Below are 24192 nucleotides of genomic sequence, written 5' to 3' on the forward strand. Positions count from 1 at the left end.
CGATTTATTATTCACTTTATTTATCGTTCTGATCGATTTTTGTTTTAAATCTATTATTATTTTAAATTAATTATTTTTAATCAACTATTTTTCATTTTAATCGATTAGTGAAGTGCGATTCAAGATAATGCAAACTATTTTTGACATGTCTATTTCAAATAACAATGTCATAATTTTGAATACTCAATATTTCAATCGATTTATTATTCATTGATGAATTATTTTTAATCTATTATTATTTACAATATTTATTATGCACTTTATTTATGTATTTTAATCTTATTATTTATCTTATCTATTATTTTAATAGACGATTATTTCCAATCAATTATCATTGTTTAATCAATTTATTATTTATTTTATTTATTATTTTGAAAGACTATTTTTTAATCGATTTACTATTCATCGTTATTGTTAATCGGTTCTATTGTTTTAATCAATTATTAATTTCTAATCGATTTATTATTTATCTCATTTATTATTTTTAATCGATTACTATATTTTCAACAATCATTTTGAATGTTTTAAATTTCCGACTCCCCCTAAAATCGTTTTTCCTTTTTTTTTTGCAAATAAGCTTGCGAATGTTGAAAAATTTGGATGTCACTGGACAGTTTTAGACGGAAAATGTGTGAATCATTCTCACCAAACATCACTAATTCCGATCCAAAATTCGCCAAGACCGTCAAAATATTTTTTTTTTCATAAGTCGTAAAGTGACTGTATTGATTGTTCATGATGGTACAAACCATACAGGAATATCGAAGAATATGAATATATATATATATATATATATATATATATATATATATATATATATATATATATATATATATATATAATATATATATAATATATATATATATATATATATATAATATATATATATATATATACTCTCTTTTCCATGGCCGGTATCATGATTGGGGTGCCCATATTTGCTCGATAAAAATACGTGAAATTGGACTTCAAAATACGGAAAAATACGGGACATTGCAAATAATCGCTACAAATGATGCTAAAAGTAAGCAAAGTCGCAAACTCATGCTAAAATCACAGAAAAGTCGCCAATCGAGGAAAATGAAGCACCACTTCAATTTGCAGGGAATTAAAAAAAATGTCATGAATATTCTTATTTGCAGCCGTAATTATCATAATGTAATTTCCGAATTGGGAAGATAATTTTAATTGTTGATTTTAAGAATAAAAGTAAAGTTGGCTTCGTTGAGATTGCGTGAGAATCGGGACATTTATGCTAAAAAAAGTTGGGCAGACAGGAAAACTGTGTGCCGGGACTGTCCCGGCAAATAGGGGAAATACGGGACGTATGGTCATCCTAATCTTGATGGAAATCGTTAGAGAGTCATTGCTGAGCTAAGAAGCCATGGCCCACTGAAACTCCAATGAACACTAATTTTCAGTGAAACGTTTGGAACCAAAATTCTACAAGGCCAAAGCTCTTTAGCCCTCAACGCTATCTTCTCATTAATATAATGGAAAGATTTGTTTTTCGAGATTTATTTTTAAAAATGAAATTAAGAGCAGAAAAGGAAATGCCATTTCAGGAATCCATATAAAACAATTAAACATTAAAGGTCTCTAGAAATTTGATACTAAACATTGATATAACGATGACCAAAATTGGAAGCAATAGCCACAAGGTTTAAAATTACGAGATGTTTCTTTATATTCAGTTTTATTCAAGAAATAAACTAAAATAATAGATTATTGTTCATGTGTGATCGATACTATACGTTTCAAGAATTCTCTCCGAGTTATTTTTTATGAAATAAATACATTGTGTGTGTATCGATTTTTTTTCATTGTCTCATTGGATTTACTTGAAATACAAAAGAAAATGTTTGCAAATACTCATTTATTGAATTATAATGCAAATTATTATGTTGACTAGGAGTGCATTGTATTCTCTAGAGGGCGAAAAAGGAATATATTGCATTCATAGAAAGTAGGAGCGGAAAAAGTATTTGTAAATATCTTGATTATTTGGATTTATATAAATGATATCAAATATAAATGTATTTGTGTGTACTTCAGTTCAATGAGAAAACGGATTAGTTATCATTTTAACTCCAGGTAATGTTTGTTTTACTTCATCCTGGACAATAAGCTTTGGTATAGTTTCCTAAAGATTGGAATAGACGATATACGTCATTTGTTGTACGGTATTTTTTTATTGATGCGTACACTGACTTTCCATAATTTCCCAGACACCTACGTGAATGTGTATCAGCAGTGGATACACAGTTTTTATATATTTCGGGCTCTATTTTTCTAGGGCGGTCTCAGTTGACTAAAAGCTGTTTTTACTATCATGATGAATAATGACTACATTGACATTCTAGAGACAATCATTTCTACACCATGTCTGCACTATGGAACTGATGGTTTCATTGGGCAATGTGGGGCCGTCACATGTTCGTCACAACGTTCGAACTTTTACTAGTTTCTACGGGTATAAGCGCTTTCTATGCATTTCTAAGGATGCACAAACATAGTATGAATTTTTTTAAGGATACAAAAACCCCTAATATAAATTTGATGATTACACAAGTCTTCTACGGACTTCAAGGAGTACGCCCGATTTCTACGGACTTTTAGGAGTACGAACGACTGTTACAGATTTTTAGGATTACGCTCGCTCTTTCCACATTTAAACTTTCGCACAACTATCCCGTGTTTCCAGTGGTACGCAAACCTCCTAAGCATTTCTATAAAAGGGAAAAGGAAAATTTTTTACGAATTTCAAGGTCTATTCACACGCCATCTACGCATTTATAGTGATTAGTTGAAGCACAAAATTTGGAAACCATTTGACCGGAACAGTGTTTATTGAAGTGGATGATATTGCTCTCTGTGGAAGGGGGTGATAAAAGATATGGGTGTGTAACATAGGATCATATGGTTCAGCTTAAGTTAGTAGAGGTTGGAAGATGAGAGAAAAATATCTCTGAAGAAGAAGACGGGAGGAAAGAAAATTTGGGAAACTCTGGTCTAAAATGTCAATGTACTCATACCCCTCTTGTCTTCGACTGTCAAGGTCGAAGGTCTGAGACCGCGCCAGCAGGAAACGCCCAAAACTGACAACTGCTAATACACTACGTACTACGATGCCCAGAAAATGTCATGTACTTTGAGTCTATTTTTCTGTGAAGTAAACATAAGTTATAGAAATTCATCAGCCAATATATAGAAGAAAAAAACGTAAATACTATCATAGTGACGATACTGATTTCAAAACAATTGTATGGAAGAGAAAGAAATCGAATACTGATGAAAAAAATATCTCTATAGTTTTTTGTTGACGTGTAAAAATCGATGTTATGCGTATTGTGTATTGACAACTGGCTTCTTCCGCTGCTAGTGCTTTACCGAAGTTAAGGCCGCCCACCTTGTCTCGTGTGTCTAATCATTCGTACAAAAGATCCTTCCTATCGAACTCAAGCGATCTGCTTCGAATCATGAATGGACAAGAAAAAAAAACTACATAAGTACCTAGACTAATTGTATCTACTACAGTATATATATTTATCGTATCTGTGAATCTCGTGAAATTGATTCACGTTCTTGAACGAATGTAATGTTCTACAAAAAACAAGAAAAAATATAATAACAATAAAGGTAATCTTTTGTGGTTTTTGTCGTCATTTCGGGATACAACGAGGGGAAAAGCAATAAAATTATAACCAACAAAAAATATTTCTCACGATTTTTCTGAAACTTTGTATATTGCTTTCTGTTTTCATGGGAATCCTAATTAGGAAGTTTTTGAATCTTTGGGGTTGATGAAATCAAACTAATTTAAGTTCGGGCCAAAAGTATATATTCGACTGGCCTAATTTGTAAGCGAACAATTAAAAAAACGGTTAGCTGCAAGAAGAATGCTGTTTGCTTACTTTCTAGTAGTAAAACCAAACAAAATGTCAAAATTAGATACGAATTTCGCCGAGAGATAGAGCCAAATGTGATCTTGTAGGAGTAGAATGTGCGATCCCCTCAAAGTTCCCCGAATAAGCATATTTTTGCTTAGAAGGTTTCCGTGAGTGAACATAACTGGTGAATTCGGGTGATATAATATTGTATCCCCATATATTTGTCTGATTGTCACTGCTTCTGGAAAAGTCATGATCTAGACTGCCACGTCCTCCGAAGAAATCACACACAATTGTACATTTGTACATTGTACTCCAAACAACTGCAGTAAGATATCTTGACATTCTGCATGGGTATGAAGCTCCACACATCACAATAGGTCGTCATCAGGTGGTTAATGTCATCCTTAGCTATTAGCCGAGTTCGGCCACTGTCCATGTACCCGTTCACCGTAGCTTATATAGGCTCCAAGGTGTAATTTCGTTTCTGTCTTAGCCATGACAAGTTGTCGGAATATATTATCCGGTTCAGCGTTTTCCATCCGCCGCGTTTGGCAATTACTTCTCTTATTCCCATTTGGTCCGTCAAATTTTTTCTCTAATTTCATCGATCGGCAAATACAGGGTGAGCAAAAAGTCCGTAGAAACTTTAAAAACGAATAAAAACCGGAAAAATAACCGAAATGAAAAACGGTTTGCTGGGTTAGCATCGCTAGGTCACGGAATTTTTTTTGACAGGAAAAAAAGCTTGTGAAACAGCCGATAGGGGGCGCTGGTGAGATCGACTTCCGTGGAAATATCCAATTGAGACGGTTATAAGAACTTACACTCCTAATCCACAATCAGTTCACCGTTGTAAACCGTGTATGTGGACCTGCTGCACTCTGCCGTTTCTGGATTTGTGACTAGCCTGCAGTGTGTTGGCAGATGGCAGCATTACACATAACAAGCATTACACAGAAACAAACTTCACGTCAGGTTTCACCACATGTACACGCACATTCCAACATGTGCCAATTCGTTAGTCGTTCGGCAGAGGAATATGGACGAGGTGCATGTGTGGTTTAGTAGTGTGTTATGCACTGTGGTGTGGTCATGTGGAACACATACTGCTGTAATAAACTATTTGGGTATTCTGTTCGTTATTTGCGTATATTTTCTTTGACTTGTGTAAACGATGCCACGTATCGGCTGTTTTTTAGTTATTTTTTTTCCTGTCTTAAAAACATTCCCGTGACCTAGCGATGCTAGCCCTGCAAACCGTTTTTTATTTCGGGGATTTTTATGCATTTTCAAAGTTTCTATGGATTTTTGCCAACACTGTATTAAAAGGCTGAAAAAACTTATGATGCGTAGACATTTTTAGTAACACTGAAACACCTGCTGCCATCTACAAAAATAAACAAAATTGCCCACCGTAGTTGGTTATCTACCACAGAATATCCTGGTGCCTGTCTGTCAGTTCGAAATAAGTTTATATTGATATTCGAAAAATAATTTCAGAAATACCGCGGAGAAAAGAAACATGACCTGTATTATGAGGCATAAAATCTGTAGCGATTATTCATTTTTATGCTGCGCAGTAGTTTTATACCAACAACAAATATAATTATGTAATAATAATAATAATGCTTATAAAATTCAAGAAATATTGAAGCAAGTTTTGTTTCCGTTTGATAGGTGTCAGCAGATCCACAGCGGAACGCGTTTTGTTTCTCCTATGATAATGGAGCATATTCTTTGGTTACATTGGACCCACTACTGCCATCTGTACGAAAGAAAATTAAACATAATGAAATATCCCACTACGGCGATTAGTTTCGGCGACATACATTCAAAATCGGCACATAAAAGAGCCATTTCTGAAGTTCCGCGCCAAACACGAAAACATAGTAACCGATATTATGGCGTAGAAGACTTATACAGGTGTGCAGCACATAAAACGATTAACTGTTTGGTATCTCATACCGTATCCCTAAATTGTCCTTTTTCTATGATAAACATAGCTTTAAAACCAACAACCAATTTTAATTCAAGAATTTATAATAGATAGCTTTGTTCTTTGATAGGTGGCAGAAGTGGTTACAGCTCAAAGCTGTTTCTCGCATATTTAATGATAGAGTATAAATATGAATACAAGGGGCCATTCAAGTATTACGTAAGCAGATTTTCAGGCATTTTTGACCCCCCCCCCCTTTTCAGCAAAATTTCGCCAGCAACTTAGAATGTTTCATATCTTCAAAAAGGGTTGGTTGAAGACGTAAGCAACCTTCAACCCCCCGCTCCCCTTGTCATCAAAAGTCAGCAAATCCGAACCCCCCCCCCCGATGCTGACGTAATACTTGAATGACCCCTAAGAAGGATAGAAAATTATTTTTCCTTTTCTGTCATTTTTTTGCTAGTTCATTAATTATTTACCTATTCATGCCGGTCGGCGATATATTGTTCACTTAATTTCACCGGTCTGCAAATAGTGAAAGGTTAAAGAACATTGTTGTAGAGGACGCTATTCGCGTATTGGGGGGGGGGGGGTGGGGTTTATGCAAGATGGGTGAAAGGACATATTGTTCGTTAGTATTCTTCGGTCGCTTATTTATTGTACTGGGACTGCAAAAGTACTTTTTCAAACTACAGTCATCACATTCTACCCAGGGAATAGGATGCAAGTCTCAATACGCACGATGATTTCTTTTCTCCTTCATACAGGGCCACGGTTTTCGTTTGCTACGAGGGCTTCGTTTCGATTAAAAATGCCCAACCTTACGGTCCGTGGGACTAATGTGGGCCTTGGAGTCATATGATGTGGTCCACGATAAATCAACAAATCCCTCAAGTGATTCACGAAAGATTATCAAATCACTTACGCGGCTCTCGCTGCATATTTCCAGATAATTTACGCTGCCAACGAAACACATCCAGATCACTTAAGTGACCCCAAGGACATTTCCAAGGACATTACAATTGAGCAACCCGCGGAACATCTCCAGTTCACTCAAGTGGCTCGCGGTACATTTGCAGATCACTTAAGCGTCCGCGAAATATTTTACAGTTCATTTGAACGGCCTGTAGCATTTTTATGGATAAATCCAGTGGCTCTCGAAACATTTCCAGATCATTCAAGTGACTCGAAGCGCATTTCCAGGTCACTGAGTGGCCCAAGGCATACTTTTAGATCACCTGAGTGACTCGAGATATGAGACCCGCGCCACGTTTCCGAACCAATGATGTGACTCACAATCTCCAAAAAGTTTGAGCACTTACATACAAGCAGTTTGAAGCAGATTCAACATTCGCCAAGCAAGATATAGTATATATTCTCAAACACTAGCCTACTTTTTTTTCGGAAAAGAGGGATGACGAGATAGCGCTAGTCATAGTGGTTGAAAGTTTCATGTATAAAAATTTTGAGGATATGGTTTCATGGCAAATGTGTTAATTGATGATTCAGTATGTATATTCCTGGAAATTCAACTCAGTTTTGTTGCTACTACTAGTACACATTCCTCTACGGAATTTCTAAAGATTTGGTAAATGCGGAATGTTGGTGTACAGGTTGTGAACATAACGTGAAGTTTGTTTTCCATGTAATGCTTGTAATGTGCAGTGCGGCCATCTGCCATCAATTTTTCTAAATATGAGTGAAGTTTAATGATTGAATAATCGTACGTTGTAGGATTGTTACTGTCTGTGGCGAGAGTTTTTATTGGCTCGCATTTGCGCCTCAAAGTTGGGAACACAATCTTGTTGCTGCAAACTGTTGGTGATACTTGTCTAGTTCAGGCCAAGATAAACGAATCCAGATCACGAGGGTTAGTCCACACTTCTCGCGCTCGTTATGCTCGTGGTTTTTATCACCATCAGGAAACTTGTCTATGTTCTGATTGTGTTTGTTTGTCCGACGTCAATAATATTTTAGCTGTTAGTTGGGCCAGACTATAAGGGCCCTACACGCAATGCAATGAATAAAAATGAGGAACTGTTGAGAATTGACATTACTACAAACGGATGCGCCGTGAAGGCCTGCGTCGTGAAGCATCCAGGGGCTGTACTACCTGCTCATGCTTATTCTCATCCGATCCGAATTATAAGCATCCGTTCATAAGCATGACGTTAAGAATAATCCGAAAAACGATACCAAGAAATTATTCGTAGGGTCACTCCTTAACGTCACGTGACATGAAAGAGGGAAAATCAAAGAAATCGCTTTCTACACAGGGAAAAACGATTTTTCCCTTTGGCCGATCGACCACTGACCAATCAAAATTAAGCTTGGGGTATACAACTACTACTATACATTTACTGAATTTTTTGTTCAGCGACGGTGGCAACGCAATTCATTTTTAATGCACGTGCAGAACCTTTTGTTGTTGTTTTCTTTCCACAATCTTTAACGTCAAAAATGGAAGGTGTTAGCGGGGTATCGGCTAGATACTTTTTTTTATTTTTTTTAATGGGGAGGATGGGAAATAAGAGTATATGAAGAGTTATTTCTATAATTAAAATATATTTTTCAGCGTGTAAATATTATTCAGAAGGATATTTCAGCATTCTTATTAATTTACTGAAGTTCTTTTTAAGCCGTACTTCATAAGGAACTACCAAAATCGCATTGGAATAATAATGTATTGTCCTCCATTGCCTATTTTGATGGACGTGGGTGATTATTACTTTGCTTCATTTATTTTATATATATATATATAATTTTAGAATAATATAATTATATCATCGAGAAATATACCGTGAAAAAATATCTCGAAAAAATATAGCTTTAGAGGGAATTATCGTTATATCGAGTATCGTTGTAGCGAGGTTTCACTGTATACTACACTTGGATTTCCAATTGAATCCGTCCAATCAATTGTAAAAATCCGATGAAATTGCAATTTTCTTTCAAGGAAAAACACCACTTAAGTCATCGTAATAAATTTCCGAATCCAAGAAATAAATTTTTCATTTTTCGTATTTTCCACTTGCGATGGCGAGTAGAGAATACGATCATCCGATGCTTAAGAAGTGGGTCTCCCTTATCCTTATCGTCATCCGAATATTCGGAGAAATACGATGCTTGTTTTCGGAGGGAGAATGCCGCTAGTACGGAAATTTCCCTTTCATGCTTATATTGTCATAATCGGTGGGGATACGGATCGGATTCCTGATAAGCATGAAGAGATAGTACAGCCCCAGATGTCTGTAAATATGTTTTGTGTGTAACTATTTATTGTTTTGATTTATAATGAAGCTCCGGAAGGGTGGGGGATTTGGTGGCGGGCCGTGATGTGGGGTTTTTTAGTGGTCGGGTGGCGGCTGTTGTGGGACTTTGCTGAGGATGTTTAGTTAGGGGTTGGGGGCGCGAACGTCCTGTGGTACTGGGCGGCGATGCTGGACTATTGTTGGGTTGGGAATGGGATGGAGGCAGGGTGGCGAGAGAGCTGGTGATGGTTGTCCTGGGGTGGTGGGCTGGCTTGGCCTGGCTGATACACCAGTAGGTTTTCCTGGCACGTCCACGGTCTAATGACAAACAAATGTTATGTTGGTTTTAATGAAACTTTTCGGACACACCTATCCTTCGGGAACGCTTCGATATCTCTCTGAGATGGGAAGCTGGGTGTGCCCGGTATTCAAAGGTCGAAGGTCTATTGACCACTGTGCTTAAATTGCAATAGCGATAGAGTCTGGACGTGCTCTGTTCATTCTGTATTCTGTATATTGCTAGTTGGGCTTTGGCTCAGGGGAATTGCAGCATCAGTAATAAAACAAAAGAATCACTCAGCCGATAAAGGAACTAATGAACAGATTACATGGCTCGCGAGTTTTGTCGCGAATGACTTCCATGAGCCACAGTAACATTAACAGCTCCTCTATATACACAGCGACTTTTATCGAACACGTGCTTATGTTACGGCCAACATCTCAAGACTGGACACCCTTCAAACTGAAGGGCCTGTTCTCACACTGACCAGACATCCGACGCTGGCCCCTTCACGAAGATCTTATGCATCACAAATTGACCGGAACATTTTTATACGTCATACAAGTACACCTTTCATATAAAAAGCGTGATTTATCACACTTCCTTCGATATTTATCGATAAAAATAGAGTCCTAGTGAATTCTCCCCTAACTAATGGTATGTGTTGAAAAGTTTCTAAAAGTTCTGAGTTCCTCCATTTCGAATAGAAAGCACCTTTCATTCTTTAGAACGAATTGAGGGGGGATGGATGGCACAGTAGTATCCTTCCTTTTGGGAATAAAAAGGAGACAGAAAAATATATAAGGAGAGAGAGAGAGAAGTTTCTCACGTGTGATCGGAACAGAAGATTTATGCCCAATGCCTGGAAATTTCAAAAAACTTAAAAATTATTCGATGTCGTCCAAAGATGAGAAATGATCGCGATTATACCAAAAGAACTTTTTTCTTTCCTTTCGGTAGAAAGACAACGAGAGAAGATTCTTTACGTGCTTCGAATCGAATCTCGAAGTAGAGAAAATGAGCTTGTTGAAAGGCAAAAGATCAATATAGCCCTGTGGGGGTAAGAAAAGTTTTTTTTTGGGGATTTGTCCGTGTCTCTTCGGTGGAGATGCCGCGCAACGTTATAAAAGCCGACTTTCACCTGTACTTTGGGTATACCGTACCGAGAAAGCAAAAATATATATATATATATATATATATATCAGTCGTGAGTTTCGTGAAAGATTTTTGAAACTGGACTTTTGGGGTGATATACTCTCGAGGTGAAAATTGTTTCTGACCACGATTTTTTTTTCGTGATATATAGGAGAGAATTTCGGACGGAACATGAAGTAAATCGTTGAACGTGAAAGATTTATTCCTGTTTCGTCCAAAATATGAAACGGGCATAAATCGTTGAATGTGAACTGAAATCATTATTTTAAAGTGAGTCCAAACACCGTCACTCCCAAAATTACGATAATCGCAATCACGTAGCTTGAAAAAGGTGACCTTAGACATATAGGTGACCCGGGACATAGACTTGGTTGAAGGGGTGCAGAGAAGAGCTACGCGTGTCCTTATTGGCACACAGGGCTTGAGTTATGAAGAAAGACTTCATTTTTTGAATATGTTTACATTGGATGAACGCAGGTGTCGAGGAGATATGATCGAAGTGTTCAAAATTTTCAATGGGATGGATAGGATGGACCATGAACTTTTAGTACACCGCCAATCGACTGCTTTTACAAGGGGACACCAGTATCGATTGGTGAGGGACAATGCAAGGTTATGGTGTCGCAGGGAATTTTTCTCCAATAGGGTTGTTAATAAATGGAATAGCTTACCCCCGGAGGTAGTAAATTGTAACACAATTGATACGTTTAAAAAGAAAATACGATAAACATGTTGGGGTAAATCGAGAAGCTATCCATTCTTAGAATAAGACAACCATAAGTATTCTTTATGGGCATTGTATAATATTTTATCATGTGTATATATTGTTTGTAATTTGTGTTAATTGCATTTTTAATTGGGTTGCTGTATTTTTGAAACATATGACAACCATATTTTTATGGGCATCTTTTTATCAGCCACCTCGTTGGGCATTTTGCCTGTTGTGGCGTTGTATTTGTATTTGTATGCCAGTGAGAATTGTTTTTAATTTTATTGATGCATCGCAAGCAGAGAACTGGGATCTAAGTCCATCCTCGTCCGGCTGGAATTTAAAACTCCTTCCGTTGCGGAAAGGTGACGAGTGTAGAATCTTTTTGTCTTATTTATAAAATAAAAGATAGGAAATGTTATTTGAATTACAAATTCAAATAACTTATTTTTTCTTAACTTATATTTTCTTCACTTCGTCTGATTCAAGTTGGGAAAAAAACAGACGTGTTTATAAACAGGGTGTCTTGTAAGTCCTGACTTAGCCTTCATCTCATCAACCGTTCCTCGTATAGGCAAAACTTTCACTTTTGCGTTGGTTGGAGATGCACTGCTATGGAGGAATGCAGGCAGTCCATATAGAAAATAAAAAAGTAATTATCTAGAAATAAAAGAAAGGAATACCTCAGGGAAGAGTGCTCGGCCCCACTCTCTTTCCGATTTATATAAATGAATTATGCCTTCTAAAATTGCATAGTACCAAGAATATCATACCATACCAAGAATACCAAGTACCATAGAATATCGTTCGCGAATGACACTGTTATTATATGTAGAAGATAGAAATATTTCTCATTTGATAACTAAAGTTGAATATGCCCTAAGACAGGTTAACACGAGACTAGCAAAAAAAAAAAAAAAAAAAAAAAATTACTTCCAAATGTAGAAAAAACAAAATTTATGTGTCTAAAAATTGTAGGTATAAATTTTTCTTCTCTCCTGATAAGTGTTTTCCTTTCCCCCGAACGTCCTGTCAGTCAACTGCCACTGGGCGGATTCAGCTTTTCTTCAGAGTCTGATAACGGTAGGGGTGGGGGAGGAGAAAGCATGTTTTTCCTTTCACTTCGAGGTAGTATACGTTTATGCTTACAACATAAATAACAGAAAACGATAGTCTTTTTTTTCTTCCCTTGCTGTTGGGAAAGCATTTATCAGGTCATGCAAAAATTATAATTTCTAGAAGGTTTCGCGATTTCCATGTGGTAGTTATAATGCAGATGAAGAAAATTGTAAAAAAAAAAGTGCTTAAAGGGGGTAATGGATAAATATTGTCATTGAGTATGCTAAGAGATTCACCTTCATTTTGTTCAGACTCCCAGTATTGCGGACCCTAGTTGAGAAGACCAACAGAAATATTCTTTTCAGCCGCTCAGTGTACAATGGAATAAGTTCTTGTGGTAGGAAATAGAATAAAATTTGAGAATCAATAAACTTTTTTGCAATGATATGGGGTCCTCATTTGGTTCGGGACCATGGACATGTCTCTTTCCATAAAAGGGACATTTTCGATGAAGTAAAAATGTGTTAGAAGATATTTTTATATTATAAAGAAAAAATTAAACGTTTTTAATGGTTCTGTACTTTCGAATTAGAACATTAAGCGATACATTATTTTTCTAAAAAATCTCCGCTTTTTCACAAGATACATGCATGCAATCATCAAAGATGTTATTAGATACATCACTCATGACAGAACCGATTTTGCTTTTTGCTGAAAAAGAATATTAAAAAAAGCTTATGGGAATCGGTTATAACTCTCCAGAGTACCGTTTGTTGAAGCTAAAGTGCCATCACTGGTTTAATTCGCGCTCGTTACGCAGCTCCCGGGAGATAAACTTTAATTATGGCTTCCTTGAACCCACTCGACATCAAGCTTGAATTACCAAAGAGGAAACATTCTAGCCCCCCTGGAAAGGTAGGAAATGAAAAATCACGGCGGCACAAATGACAGTTTCGGTTGCTTTGATTTAGAGCCTCAACTAACCTGGGGCTACCGGGTCAATGCCCGAGGCTCCAAGATGCAACGTAATCCCCTGGGTGAGCTAATTAGCTGTGTATAAAGATTAAAATTTGGGCTTGGGATGGATATCTGCAACAACGGTGCTTCGATTATACCACTACAGAAATGCGAATCCTATTGGTTTTGATGATTACGTGCTGTTATGCCTGACCATTAATTTCTACTGAAGCTGATCATGTACGAAGATGATGATGATGATAAAATACAATCACCAGTGATTGCATTTTATCATCTACAGTAGACTCTCGAAAATACGGCTTCGAATATTATGTGTCCGTGCTATCCAGCTTAGTTAAATATTATTACATAATGATTCTTCACGATTCCAAGCTCCTCAAAAATTGGTCTTGTGGTGTGGCCACGCAAAATCGACCATTCAAATCTCCCGCGCCGTGCTAGCGACACCTTAAAACCGCACCGGTTTTTGAGCGGTTAGCGCGAGAGTGGAAGGTAGGGACAGCGTCGCAGAAACACTTTAGCCCTCTACACCCCGTGCCCAAAAAAGTTAGGAACAGCCACTCACCACTAATATCGTGTGGGGCCTCCTCTGCCTTTGATGACAGCAGATATTATTCTAGGCATAGACTCTACAAGTCTACAAGTTGATGAAACTGTTGAGGTGGAATATTAGCCCATGCTAAAGAAATAGTAGCTCTTAATTCCCTGGGATTAGAAGGTAGTGTTTCGGAGCTTTTAACAGACCTCGTCCCACAGTTGAGTTGAGACCAGTTGCCAATTACAGCCAAAAAAGTCACAAACGTAAGTAAAGTTGCCAATTATAGCTAAACTTCCTGAGAAAAAAAATTGTCTTGAAAAAAAAATTGAGTGGGCTTTAGAGAGTAGAACCTCTGGATAACGGATGCCCTTGGGAGCGGAAATTTTGTTCTCTAACCAGGAGTGTCCATGAATACATTGAGTCCCATCGACATAATTCAAAAAATGCCCGTTAACTGGGGAAGTCCGCGAGCAGGGAGTGTCCGTTATGGGTTGTTCCATTGTATAGCGTCAAATTGTAAGGCAATGGAAAAATTACCTATTGGCATTAAAAGCCTGAACCTTGTACGGTTTAGTTCAGTGTTTAGCAACCTTTTCCTTATTGAAGATCATTTTTTTCAAATGGTAAAAAAAAATTATAATGGGAAAAGCAGACGTTCCATCCACCACTGCGGTACCATCTTCAGTGCAGTTGACGGCAATAAAGGAGACGAAACGACCTCCCTATATGACCGTTATCTACTTGAACTGGAAATACCAGGCAGAAAACCATGGTAATATCCTTACAGAACCTCTAACGTAAGGGGCATCTACTACTTCACCAAACACCAACTCTGGCTATATCGCTATATATAAATTTACTGCCATTAATGAGATGGGTTGTCGCCTCAAACTCGTTAGGGGAAATATTTTTTCCATATCCTCCCCCGGGTTTGAACCTGGGACCCCGACAGCATCCTGCACGTTGGTAGACGAGCATCTTACCAATTAGGTAGTCGGGCTGCTAGTGATTAAGAGATGTCTACTGACATTTTTGCTGAAAACGCGGAAGAATCTACCTCGTGACATCGATCCGTCAATTGCTCGACGTCAAACGACGAGGTTGATTCTTTCGTATATTCAGCAAAGTCGTCAGTAGATAACGGTCATCCAAGGAGGTCGTTTCGTCTCCTTGCTTGCCGCCAACTCCACTGAATATATCCACCGCCAGTAGTGGACGAAACGTCAGCTTCTAAAATGCTTCGAACACGGCCCGAAAAAAATGGATTCTACTATAAACTTCGGCCGTGAAAGCCTGCCTTCTCTTTTCAATGAAAAAATGCTTCAGGAAATTGAAAAAGACCATATTCTATAAAAACATGTTAATTTATTTTCTTCAACGGGGTATTTGAACTTGAGATGCAGCTCTATTGAGAGCATAACGGAATCTGTTGCCAATCAGTGACACCATATCAGCGGACACTCGGCTCTTGTAAGAATCGGACAGGAATTTCAGTTGGTTGCTCAGCTTTCCCAGTCCAGTATATTTCGGTTTCACCTGCCCGACCAGTTGGAAATCCAGCCTGTTGACCGTAGCGGTGGACGACGCCGGTGGAGCGCTGAATAAGACGTACATTAAGGTCCTGCTTACGGTCGCGGTTACGTTAACCGACACTTGGGGCAGTTTACCGTACTTGATGTCTACCTTGTGAGTTGATGCGAGGTTTTCGAAAGAGATCGTGCAGTTGTAGTTGACCTGGCCGAAGCTGTAAGATGGGCCGTAACACTCCCCGTACCTCCTGACATTGTCTAATCCGCTGAGACGTCCCTGCTTGAAGTTCGCTGTACCGTTGACTTTGGTGAAGACAATTTTATCCTGCCATTTGCTGGTGAAATCTGACAGTGGAGCGGGCGTTAGACTTTGATATCTGAGTTCATTTCTTAGTGGCCCGTAGAGGATGCTTTCCACGTACCTGTTCGCTTGTGGTGTCGCAGATGCGACGGCTAGAAACAAACAAAAGTTCATATTGAGGAGAAAAGTTTGAAAAATATACATGAACTATCTCCCCTATCCAAATGACAAAGAATGTGTGGGGTGTATGTGGTACACTTCATTACATTAAGGGTTGCCACGACCCCTGAAGCCGACTTTTCAAAAACTATTAGAAAATATTTTATTCAATTGCAAATAAAATGCAAACAATTTTGTGGCACTCTGTTAATTTTATTTGGTAATTTTTGGCGCACGATGGCTATAATTAGACTGGGAGCTACAATTTATATCCGATTCCGAATGGCAGGCTTGTTTTTATCCCATACTCAGCAGGAAGTAACAGTTAATATATTTCCCAACCTACTCGCTAAGATTAGAGTACCAGATCTCATGATATAGGCCTTTCATGGGTATAATGCCCCAGATCACACACATGTGCACATGGGTCAGGCTTTATGAGTAGCTCCTCTAGATTCTGAAAGTAGTCGCATAGGGCATTGGGGCCTCAGGTTATGAACCACTACAATAATACAAGGAGAGGTAGCCGAAAAAGATGATCGTAAAAAATACGGATGCCTAATAACTAAAATACAGCAACCCAAAATAATAGCAATTATGTATCACGAGAAAACAAATACACGATAAAACAAAACTAATACAAACATATAATTATGGTAAAACAAAATACACTGCCCATAAAAAATTATCGGTTTCTCTCATCTAAGTAAAATAAATTAAAAAAAAAATACTGCATTTTTTTGCAGCGATGTTTTCGACATTTTTAAGGCCGCTATTACACTATAAAAGTTTGGTAAAAGTCCTTTCATAAAACTTGCAGCCAATAAGGTATAAAAATGTAGCCAATAAGGTCACCTCTTGCATTTTCTAGAATGTAACCAATAACTCTATTGGTTAGACATTTCAAGTCTTATAAAAAGGATTTTATCGAACTTTTATAGTGTAATACCGGCCTTAGAAAAATAAAACCTCAAAAGAGTGTATATCTGACCATAAATTAGAATTTTATGAATTTTTAAAGTTTAAAAAACCCATAAGTTAATTGCAAAATCTGAGATTTATTTTACTCTAAAATAATGTTGAATGAAAATTTCTGCAAAATTTCAGAATTTTTGGTGCAGTAGTTTTTTTTAAAATCTTACGGTTGAGATCAAAAACTGTAATCTGAGAAAATCGCGTTTAAATTATATTTTCTTGAAAAAAAACCCATTTACAATGTATTTTATTAATTCCTTCTTTTATTTTGAAAAGAAAAAATAACCAATTAATATGAAGTTAAAAATTTTGCATTAAATTTTAAATTGACATCGAAAAATGATTTTCGATTGAATGAAATATTTATAGTCCTTTTTGAAAAAAAAAATGTATTTTCGGGATCGCGACACCCTTAAAGTTTGTTAATTTTTTCACGCCAAAACAAGAAAAAGCAACTCATATTCTTCTGTCCTACAGATACGTTCAGCATCTGGACCTTAGGCCGGGGGATTACACACTACAAAAGTTTAAAAAAAGATCTTTTATATACAAAACGTGAAAAAAACAACAACCGGTATAAACCTATTACATTACATTTACCCGAATGTAACCGATACGTTTACTTGTTGTTTTGTAAAAGATCTTTTTCCAAACTTTTATAATGTAATCCCGGCCTTATATATATGTTTCGACAAAATAATAAAAAACTATTCAAAAGTGATAAAAAATAAACGATTATTTTCAAATTATAAGTCAATTTTTTAAAAACATCTCTTTCATGAAACATCAAATATTTGTTGTTTCAAGTCATTTTTAGAGAACTTTCTATTGATGCTTCTAACATTTGATAAAAAAATGGAATTTATTCAAAATTCATGACAAAGGAATATAGAAATATCTGTCGCTTACCAAATAAAGCTACGACTACGTAAATTGTTCTGTACATATTGAAAGATTTTTCTTCCTGAAACAAAAATAACATTGATAAGTATACAAATACAAATACAAATACAACACCACAACAGGCAAAATGCCCAACGAGGTGGCTGATAAAAAGATGCCCATAAAAATATGGTTGTCATATGTTTCAAAAATACAGCAACCCAATTAAAAATGCAATTAACACAAATTACAAACAATATATACACATGATAAAATATTATACAATGCCCATAAAGAATACTTATGGTTGTCTTATTCTAAGAATGGATAGCTTCCCGATTTACCCCAACATGTTTATCGTATTTCTTTTTAAACGTGTCAATTGTGTTACAATTTACTACCTCCGGGGGTAAGCTATTCCATTTATTAACAACCCTATTGGAGAAAAATTCCCTGCGACACCATAACCTTGCATTGTCCCTCACCAATCGATACTGGTGTCCCCTTGTAAAAGCAGTCGATTGGCGGTGTACTAAAAGTTCATGGTCCATCCTATCCATCCCATTGAAAATTTTGAACACTTCGATCATATCTCCTCGACACCTGCGTTCATCCAATGTAAACATATTCAAAAAATGAAGTCTTTCTTCATAACTCAAGCCCTGTGTGCCAATAAGGACACGCGTAGCTCTTCTCTGCACCCCTTCAACCAAGTCTATGTCCCTCTGTAGGTATGGTCTCCAAAACCTTACAGCATACTCCAGTCCAGGACGAACCAAGCCTCGAAAAAGCGGAAGAATGACTTTAGGAGAACGCGAAGAGACCTTTTTGAAAATGAGACCAAGCATTCTATTCGATTTTTTGACAACCGCTGAACAATGTTCAGAAAACTTAAGTCGCTCGTCAATGAGAATTCCCAAATCGGTGACTCTAGTTGCATCCGGGATAGTGACACCATTCAACTCGTAAGAGAACCGTGGGTTGTTCGAACCAAAATGAGCGACCATGCACTTATCTACGCTAAACGTCATGCTCCATTCATTTGCCCATGCTGCAATCTTGTTTAAGTTGGTCTGGAGCAACTCCCTATCGCTTTCATTCCCGATTACCCCCATTAGCTTCACATCATCTGCGAATTTGCTAGTAATTCCATCGATACCCTGATCGAGTTTATCGATAAAAAGTGAAAAAAGTAAGGGGCCAAGGACACTTCCCTGAGGAACTCCACTTGTGACGTCTGTCCAACCAGAGAATTCCCCGTTCACCATAACTCGTTGCGACCTATCTCTTAACCACGATTCTATCCAATTCAGCAAGTTGCCCCCTATTCCAATCTCGTGTAAACGCTTCAAGAGTTTGCCATGTTGGACCCGATCGAATGCCTTCTGGAAATCAAGGTAAACAACGTCGACATTTTTGCTCTTACCCAAAGCCTTAGTCACGTAATCATAGAAGCAAAGGAGGTTAGTTACACATGACTTCCCCTTCCTGAACCCATGCTGATTATCCGACAATACATTATTCTCGTCTATCCACTTCACAAACTGCCTTTTGATGATAATTTCCAAAATTTTCGAGAGGGAGCTCGTCAAACTCACTGGACGATAATTAGACACCACTTCTCTATTACCCTTCTTAAATATAGGAACAACGTTAGCCAGTTTCCAATCTCTCGGGACGATACCCTCAGCAACACTACTCCTATATATCTGTGCGACTGGCCCCAACAATTCATTAGCACCTTCCCTGAGAACCCTGGGATAGATATCATCTGGTCCTGGTGCTTTGCTTGCACATACATTTCTTAGAAGATTTAGGACCTCCACGTCTTCCACTTGAATATCGTTGAGCGTTTTATTACCCCATGCAACACCCGTATATCGAATATCATTATCTCCATTAAAAACCGACGCGAAAAAGTCATTGAAAGCACTACACATGCCTACATTGCTCTCTACTTTTGAGCCTCCTATCGAGAGGGGGCCAACTGTCCCCTTACATCCATTATTGACGTATCGAAAAAATGATTTTGGGTCAGAGCCAATGTTATCTGCCAACCTAGATTCAACTTGCTTTTTACTATCCCTTATCGCTTTCTTCAACAGTCTTCTTTTATCAGTAAACAATGATAGGTCACCTCGTCCACTTTTATACTCTCTGAATGCTCTTTTCTTTTCAAGATAAAGGTTCCGCACGCTATCCGTGAACCATAGAGGGTGTGATGTACAAACACGCTTTTTTCGAACAAAGGGTATGACGTCGTGCAAAACAGAGGACAGCTTCGTACTAAATTCTTCCCATTGACTTACCACCCCTACTGATTCCAACCGGTCTTTGAAAACTTCCGCTAACCTTCTTCGCAAAACATCAAAGTTAGTTCTCCGAAAACAAGGAACCAGTCTTTTGTTATCAACCTTACCCGAGGAAAAGTTACAGAGAAATCTGACGATACGATGATCACTGGAAGAAAACTCTTCCCCCACCGAAACATGTTCAACTAGATCCTCAGAACTAGTAAGAACTAAATCCAAAATAGCAGTACCCCTAGTGGCTTCTGATACATGCTGATACAAAAAATTTTCGAGCACCAACTTAAGAAAGTCTCTTTCATACTGATTTCCAGATGAAAGGTTCTCCCAATCAATACCCGCGTAATTGAAATCCCCTAGTATGAGAACCCTCTTTCGCTTACACATGTAGGAAATTTCATCATGCATTTTGGCGATATAATTTTGATCCCTATTCGGTGGATTGTAACAAACCCCAACAATAAGCTTATGACGTCTTTTGTTCTCAAGTTCAACCCATATGGTTTCAATATCACTTCTCTGCACGTTACACTCTCTAGCCTTGAAACATGATTTCACGTATATCAACACTCCACCCCCTTTCCTATCAGATCTATTTCTCAAAAAAGTATCGTATCCGGAGATGTGTAAGAAAGATTCATCCCCATCGTTTGCCCAAGATTCTGTAATGGCTATAAGATCCAAGTCCTCCACAACTATCATAGTTTCTAAAAAATCTTTCTTGTTACCCAAGCTCCTGGCATTTATTAACACACATTTTAATTTGCCCGGTGGTTTGTTGTCAATCGAGAAGCCATCCAAGTCAGAGGTGGGTAATTCCCCGTCAGTACTGTTGTGATTATCATTAACTAACCCGCATTCCCGACTACGTGGTCTGGGAGTAAAAAACCTGACCTAAGACTATCGTAAACCTCCCAGACCCCTCTCTTATTTAGATGGATCCCATCCGAACGAAGCCACCTATCGGTAAATGCGGGAAGCTCCAAGAACGTGACCCCAAGTGAGGAGCAAATGTCCTTCAGGCCTATATTGAATTGGTGGATCCTACTCCTATATCCCCTACTACCCCTTGGCAGCACTGGAATCACTGCCACATCTGAACCCCCCTCCCTAGCGGATAATAGTAAATCCCGGTATTCTGACAGAGACTCACTAATATTCGCTCCTACCTGATTTGTTCCCACCCACAGAATCACCCGCAAGGGCAACTTTCGGCGATGAAAAACGTCTCGAACGTTGCCAATCTTCCCCCCAGGAAGACAATTAAATGTTTATATTGATTTTTTTTTCAAATAATTTCATTCAGTTTCTTTCTTTGTTTCTAAGTGTTTGAAAAGGAATTTTTTGATCATATAATATCATCGCTATTCACTAAGATCTATGTTTTTGGTAAATTTACAGGCTGTAAAATGGAATATAAAAGAGGGAAAATACGCAAAAGTAAAAACCAAGGAAAATAGGAAACAAAGGGATGAAAACGGGAAAAAATTTTTAAATGAAAAAAAGTTAAAGAAAGAAAAAGGAATTCAAGAAGATGGAATGAAAAAGGAATAAAACGAAAAGAAATGAAAAAAGATAAGACACATCATAGAAATGAAAAAAGATAAGAAACATCATAGAAATGAGTAAATGGATGAATTGAAAAAAGGGGGTTAAATTGCGAATTGCAGTTAAAAGCAAAATAGTTAAGGATGAATAAAAATTCGGAACACAAAATAGTGAGGAAAATAGAAAATAGGAATCAAGAAGAATAAAAGGAAATGAAAGAAAAAAAATGACGATATAAAAATGAATGATAAGAACCGGAAAGCATAGAAACGAGAATGAAAACAGAAAGATAGAAATAAATGAAAAAGAATGAAAATCAAATAAATTAAAATGAAATGGAAACACTGTAAATGAAAAAAAAAGGAAAATAAATGGAATTAATATAAATAATATAAAGATTTATCCTCTTCAAACCTGTGCCAAAACTGGTATTTAATTTTTTTTTTTGATTGATTTGCGTTTGTTGTATGTCAAAATGCTAATAACTTTTTTAGTTAATTGATTATTTATTTAATTTAGGGCGATCTGATTACTAGGAGAATTTGAGTTAAGTTCTCATATTTGTGTACCTCAGGTCTTAACTTGAAAAAAGAATCATTGACTGTCTATAACAGTTAAAAATGATGTCTAGGTGTACTTTTTTGGAGAGGAGAGGTTACAAAGAACATGAAAAGAAAATGGCAAAATAAAGGAGAAAAATGAAGGAAAAGAAATATATGCATAAATGAAAATATTTCAAAAATGTAAAAGATGAGAATGAAAGTAATGAAAAATGAAGAAAAATGGTGCGGCCTGAAAATCGCATGACAAATCTGATTTTTCCTTCAACTGCATTTCGAAATTTTACAGGTAAATATTAAAATTTAGATTTAATCGATGTATATAACAGACACTTATTTTCGTAAAGAAATATTGCATTTATAATGTATTGTTAAACAGGGCTTGACAAATCAGAAAAACTTTGGGTGCCAGACAAATTTCATAGGAGCCGGGCATGACGTTTTCGCAATAAAAAGTGCCTTCAATAATGTTTTTCCGACTCCTCTGGGACTTGATGACCCTTTCCCGTGTTGGAAGACAGCTTATTATGAAAGCGGAAAATTTTGAGCCATCCTTGAACTCCGAGATTTAGCAATCACATAATAAAAATTTTAGGTGCCAATACCAATTTTCTAGTCACCATGGCGTCTTGGATTTGCCTGTCGTTAAGTACATATGTAAATTATAAATTAAGTACATACATATGTACAATGGATGCTACTTCTTTACACAAATTGCTTTCAACTTACCTGTATTCATTTCTTTAAAAGGAAAATTATTACTAATATCATTTACACTAATAAGCATTTTCAGGGTAAAACCCGTAATATAGAAAATTCAAGAGTAAAATAAAATAGAAATATAACAAAAAATATTGACGCTATAAAATTAATTATTTATAAATTCTAAATACCTATGGCTCTAATGTTAACTGATCACAATCATAACGTAAATTAGACAAAATACTTCCAAATCTGAAAAGGTATTTACGTGGTTAATTTCATTATTTTAAAATTATAATTAATATTATTAAAAGAAGTTAGAAACCGATAAAAACCAACATTTTTGGTTTTACTAGTTAATAAATAATTTTTCTTCATAGATAAATATCACACCGTTACCTTTTCCCTAATATTGTTGAGAAGCAGTGACTTGGGCGGAGAAATCTCAGCGTGGTTTATATACGTATGGTTACCTCGTATATATACCTAGTGCCCACACGATATCAACAACATGTGCATTGTAATATCCGAAGTAATAATTCTTTTGAAATCTTATTTCCAGGTAAAAAATCTTTATCTATCGGTATTGTATTGCCTCGTGGGAATGAAAGATGATGCCGAGATACAAAGGTTGCAACTGCCAAACCCGATTAGTTTCCAAAAAAAAAAAAAAAAACGTTAGATAAAGTAGAATAGAACGCAAACAAATATGCCTTTCCTGATAAGTAAGAGATTTCTGGATTTCGTAAAAATATCGATGTGTTATCAACCGGATTTCTTTACGAGAGAAATTTCCAGAGTGGTTTTGTCTAATCAGTTCAGTTCTTTTTCTCCAACTCTTAACTATTTTTCATTCACCAACATTTCAGGATAAGGCGTCGTTTTCAGTCGGTAGAACATCCGTCAGAAGAAAGAAATGCTATCCATTAGCTTTGTGGGCTTGGAACCAGTTTTGTTTTTCTCCAGACAGTCCTTCCTTAAGCTGAAAAACTGGTTAATGAAGAGAGGAGATCCTTTTTAAAAAAACAACAACAGAAACTTCTTCTTGAAGAAGATAGATGGCGCCTTATGAGGAAAAAATAAAACCATCCAGATTCCGAGCTAATGGGAAAAGAAAAATTAGATACTTCGAAAAACTGACTTCTTTTGGAGAAAGAGGGTAGGAAAATGATGAATTTTTTTTTGTGACTACAGACTGATTTGGGGTAGTCCAAAAAGGTCGGTAGGTCTACATTAAAACTATTTTTTTGGGAATGAAAATATCATGTTTGGCTGATGATATGGATGAATTTGTTGGCATTAATTTAAAAATAATATGGAGCTTCATTTATTTGCCACGTTATGGCAGAAAATAGAAATTGAAATGGTCTCTCCGAACATCCTTCAATAGGACACTTACATTACATGAAAATTCAGGCGTTTGTAGTT

At 36.9% G+C, this 24192-nt stretch overlaps 1 protein-coding gene across 1 annotated transcript; it reads right to left on the reverse strand.

Annotated features, from left to right (window-relative positions):
• Positions 1-15144: 15144 nt before the first annotated feature.
• Positions 15145-23370, reverse strand: LOC149088922 (uncharacterized). The gene is made up of 3 exons (XM_089250860.1): positions 23164-23370; positions 17673-17727; positions 15145-15781 (listed from the first exon to the last, which is right to left on the reverse strand). Exons 2-3 carry the CDS (start codon positions 17707-17709, stop codon positions 15174-15176), a joined length of 645 nt encoding a protein of 214 aa, XP_089106986.1. The 5' UTR covers positions 17710-17727; positions 23164-23370; the 3' UTR covers positions 15145-15173.
• Positions 23371-24192: the final 822 nt, after the last annotated feature.

The sequence above is a fragment of the Pholcus phalangioides genome, unplaced genomic scaffold (assembly GCF_987345545.1).
Source record: "Pholcus phalangioides strain wild (caught in Gottingen) unplaced genomic scaffold, Ppha-v1.0 ptg000003l_1, whole genome shotgun sequence".
In the NCBI taxonomy this organism is placed as follows: domain Eukaryota; kingdom Metazoa; phylum Arthropoda; class Arachnida; order Araneae; family Pholcidae; genus Pholcus; species Pholcus phalangioides.

What these genes read in the sequence shown, in the direction of transcription:
- LOC149088922 (XM_089250860.1), bottom strand. Translation starts at nt 17,709, where the DNA reads ATGTACAGAACAATTTACGTAGTCGTAGCTTTATTTG. An exon ending in CGTAGTCGTAGCTTTATTTG is followed by an intron (nt 15,782 to 17,672) that starts GTAAGCGACAGA and finishes GTTTGTTTCTAG; the next exon opens with CCGTCGCATCTGCGACACCA.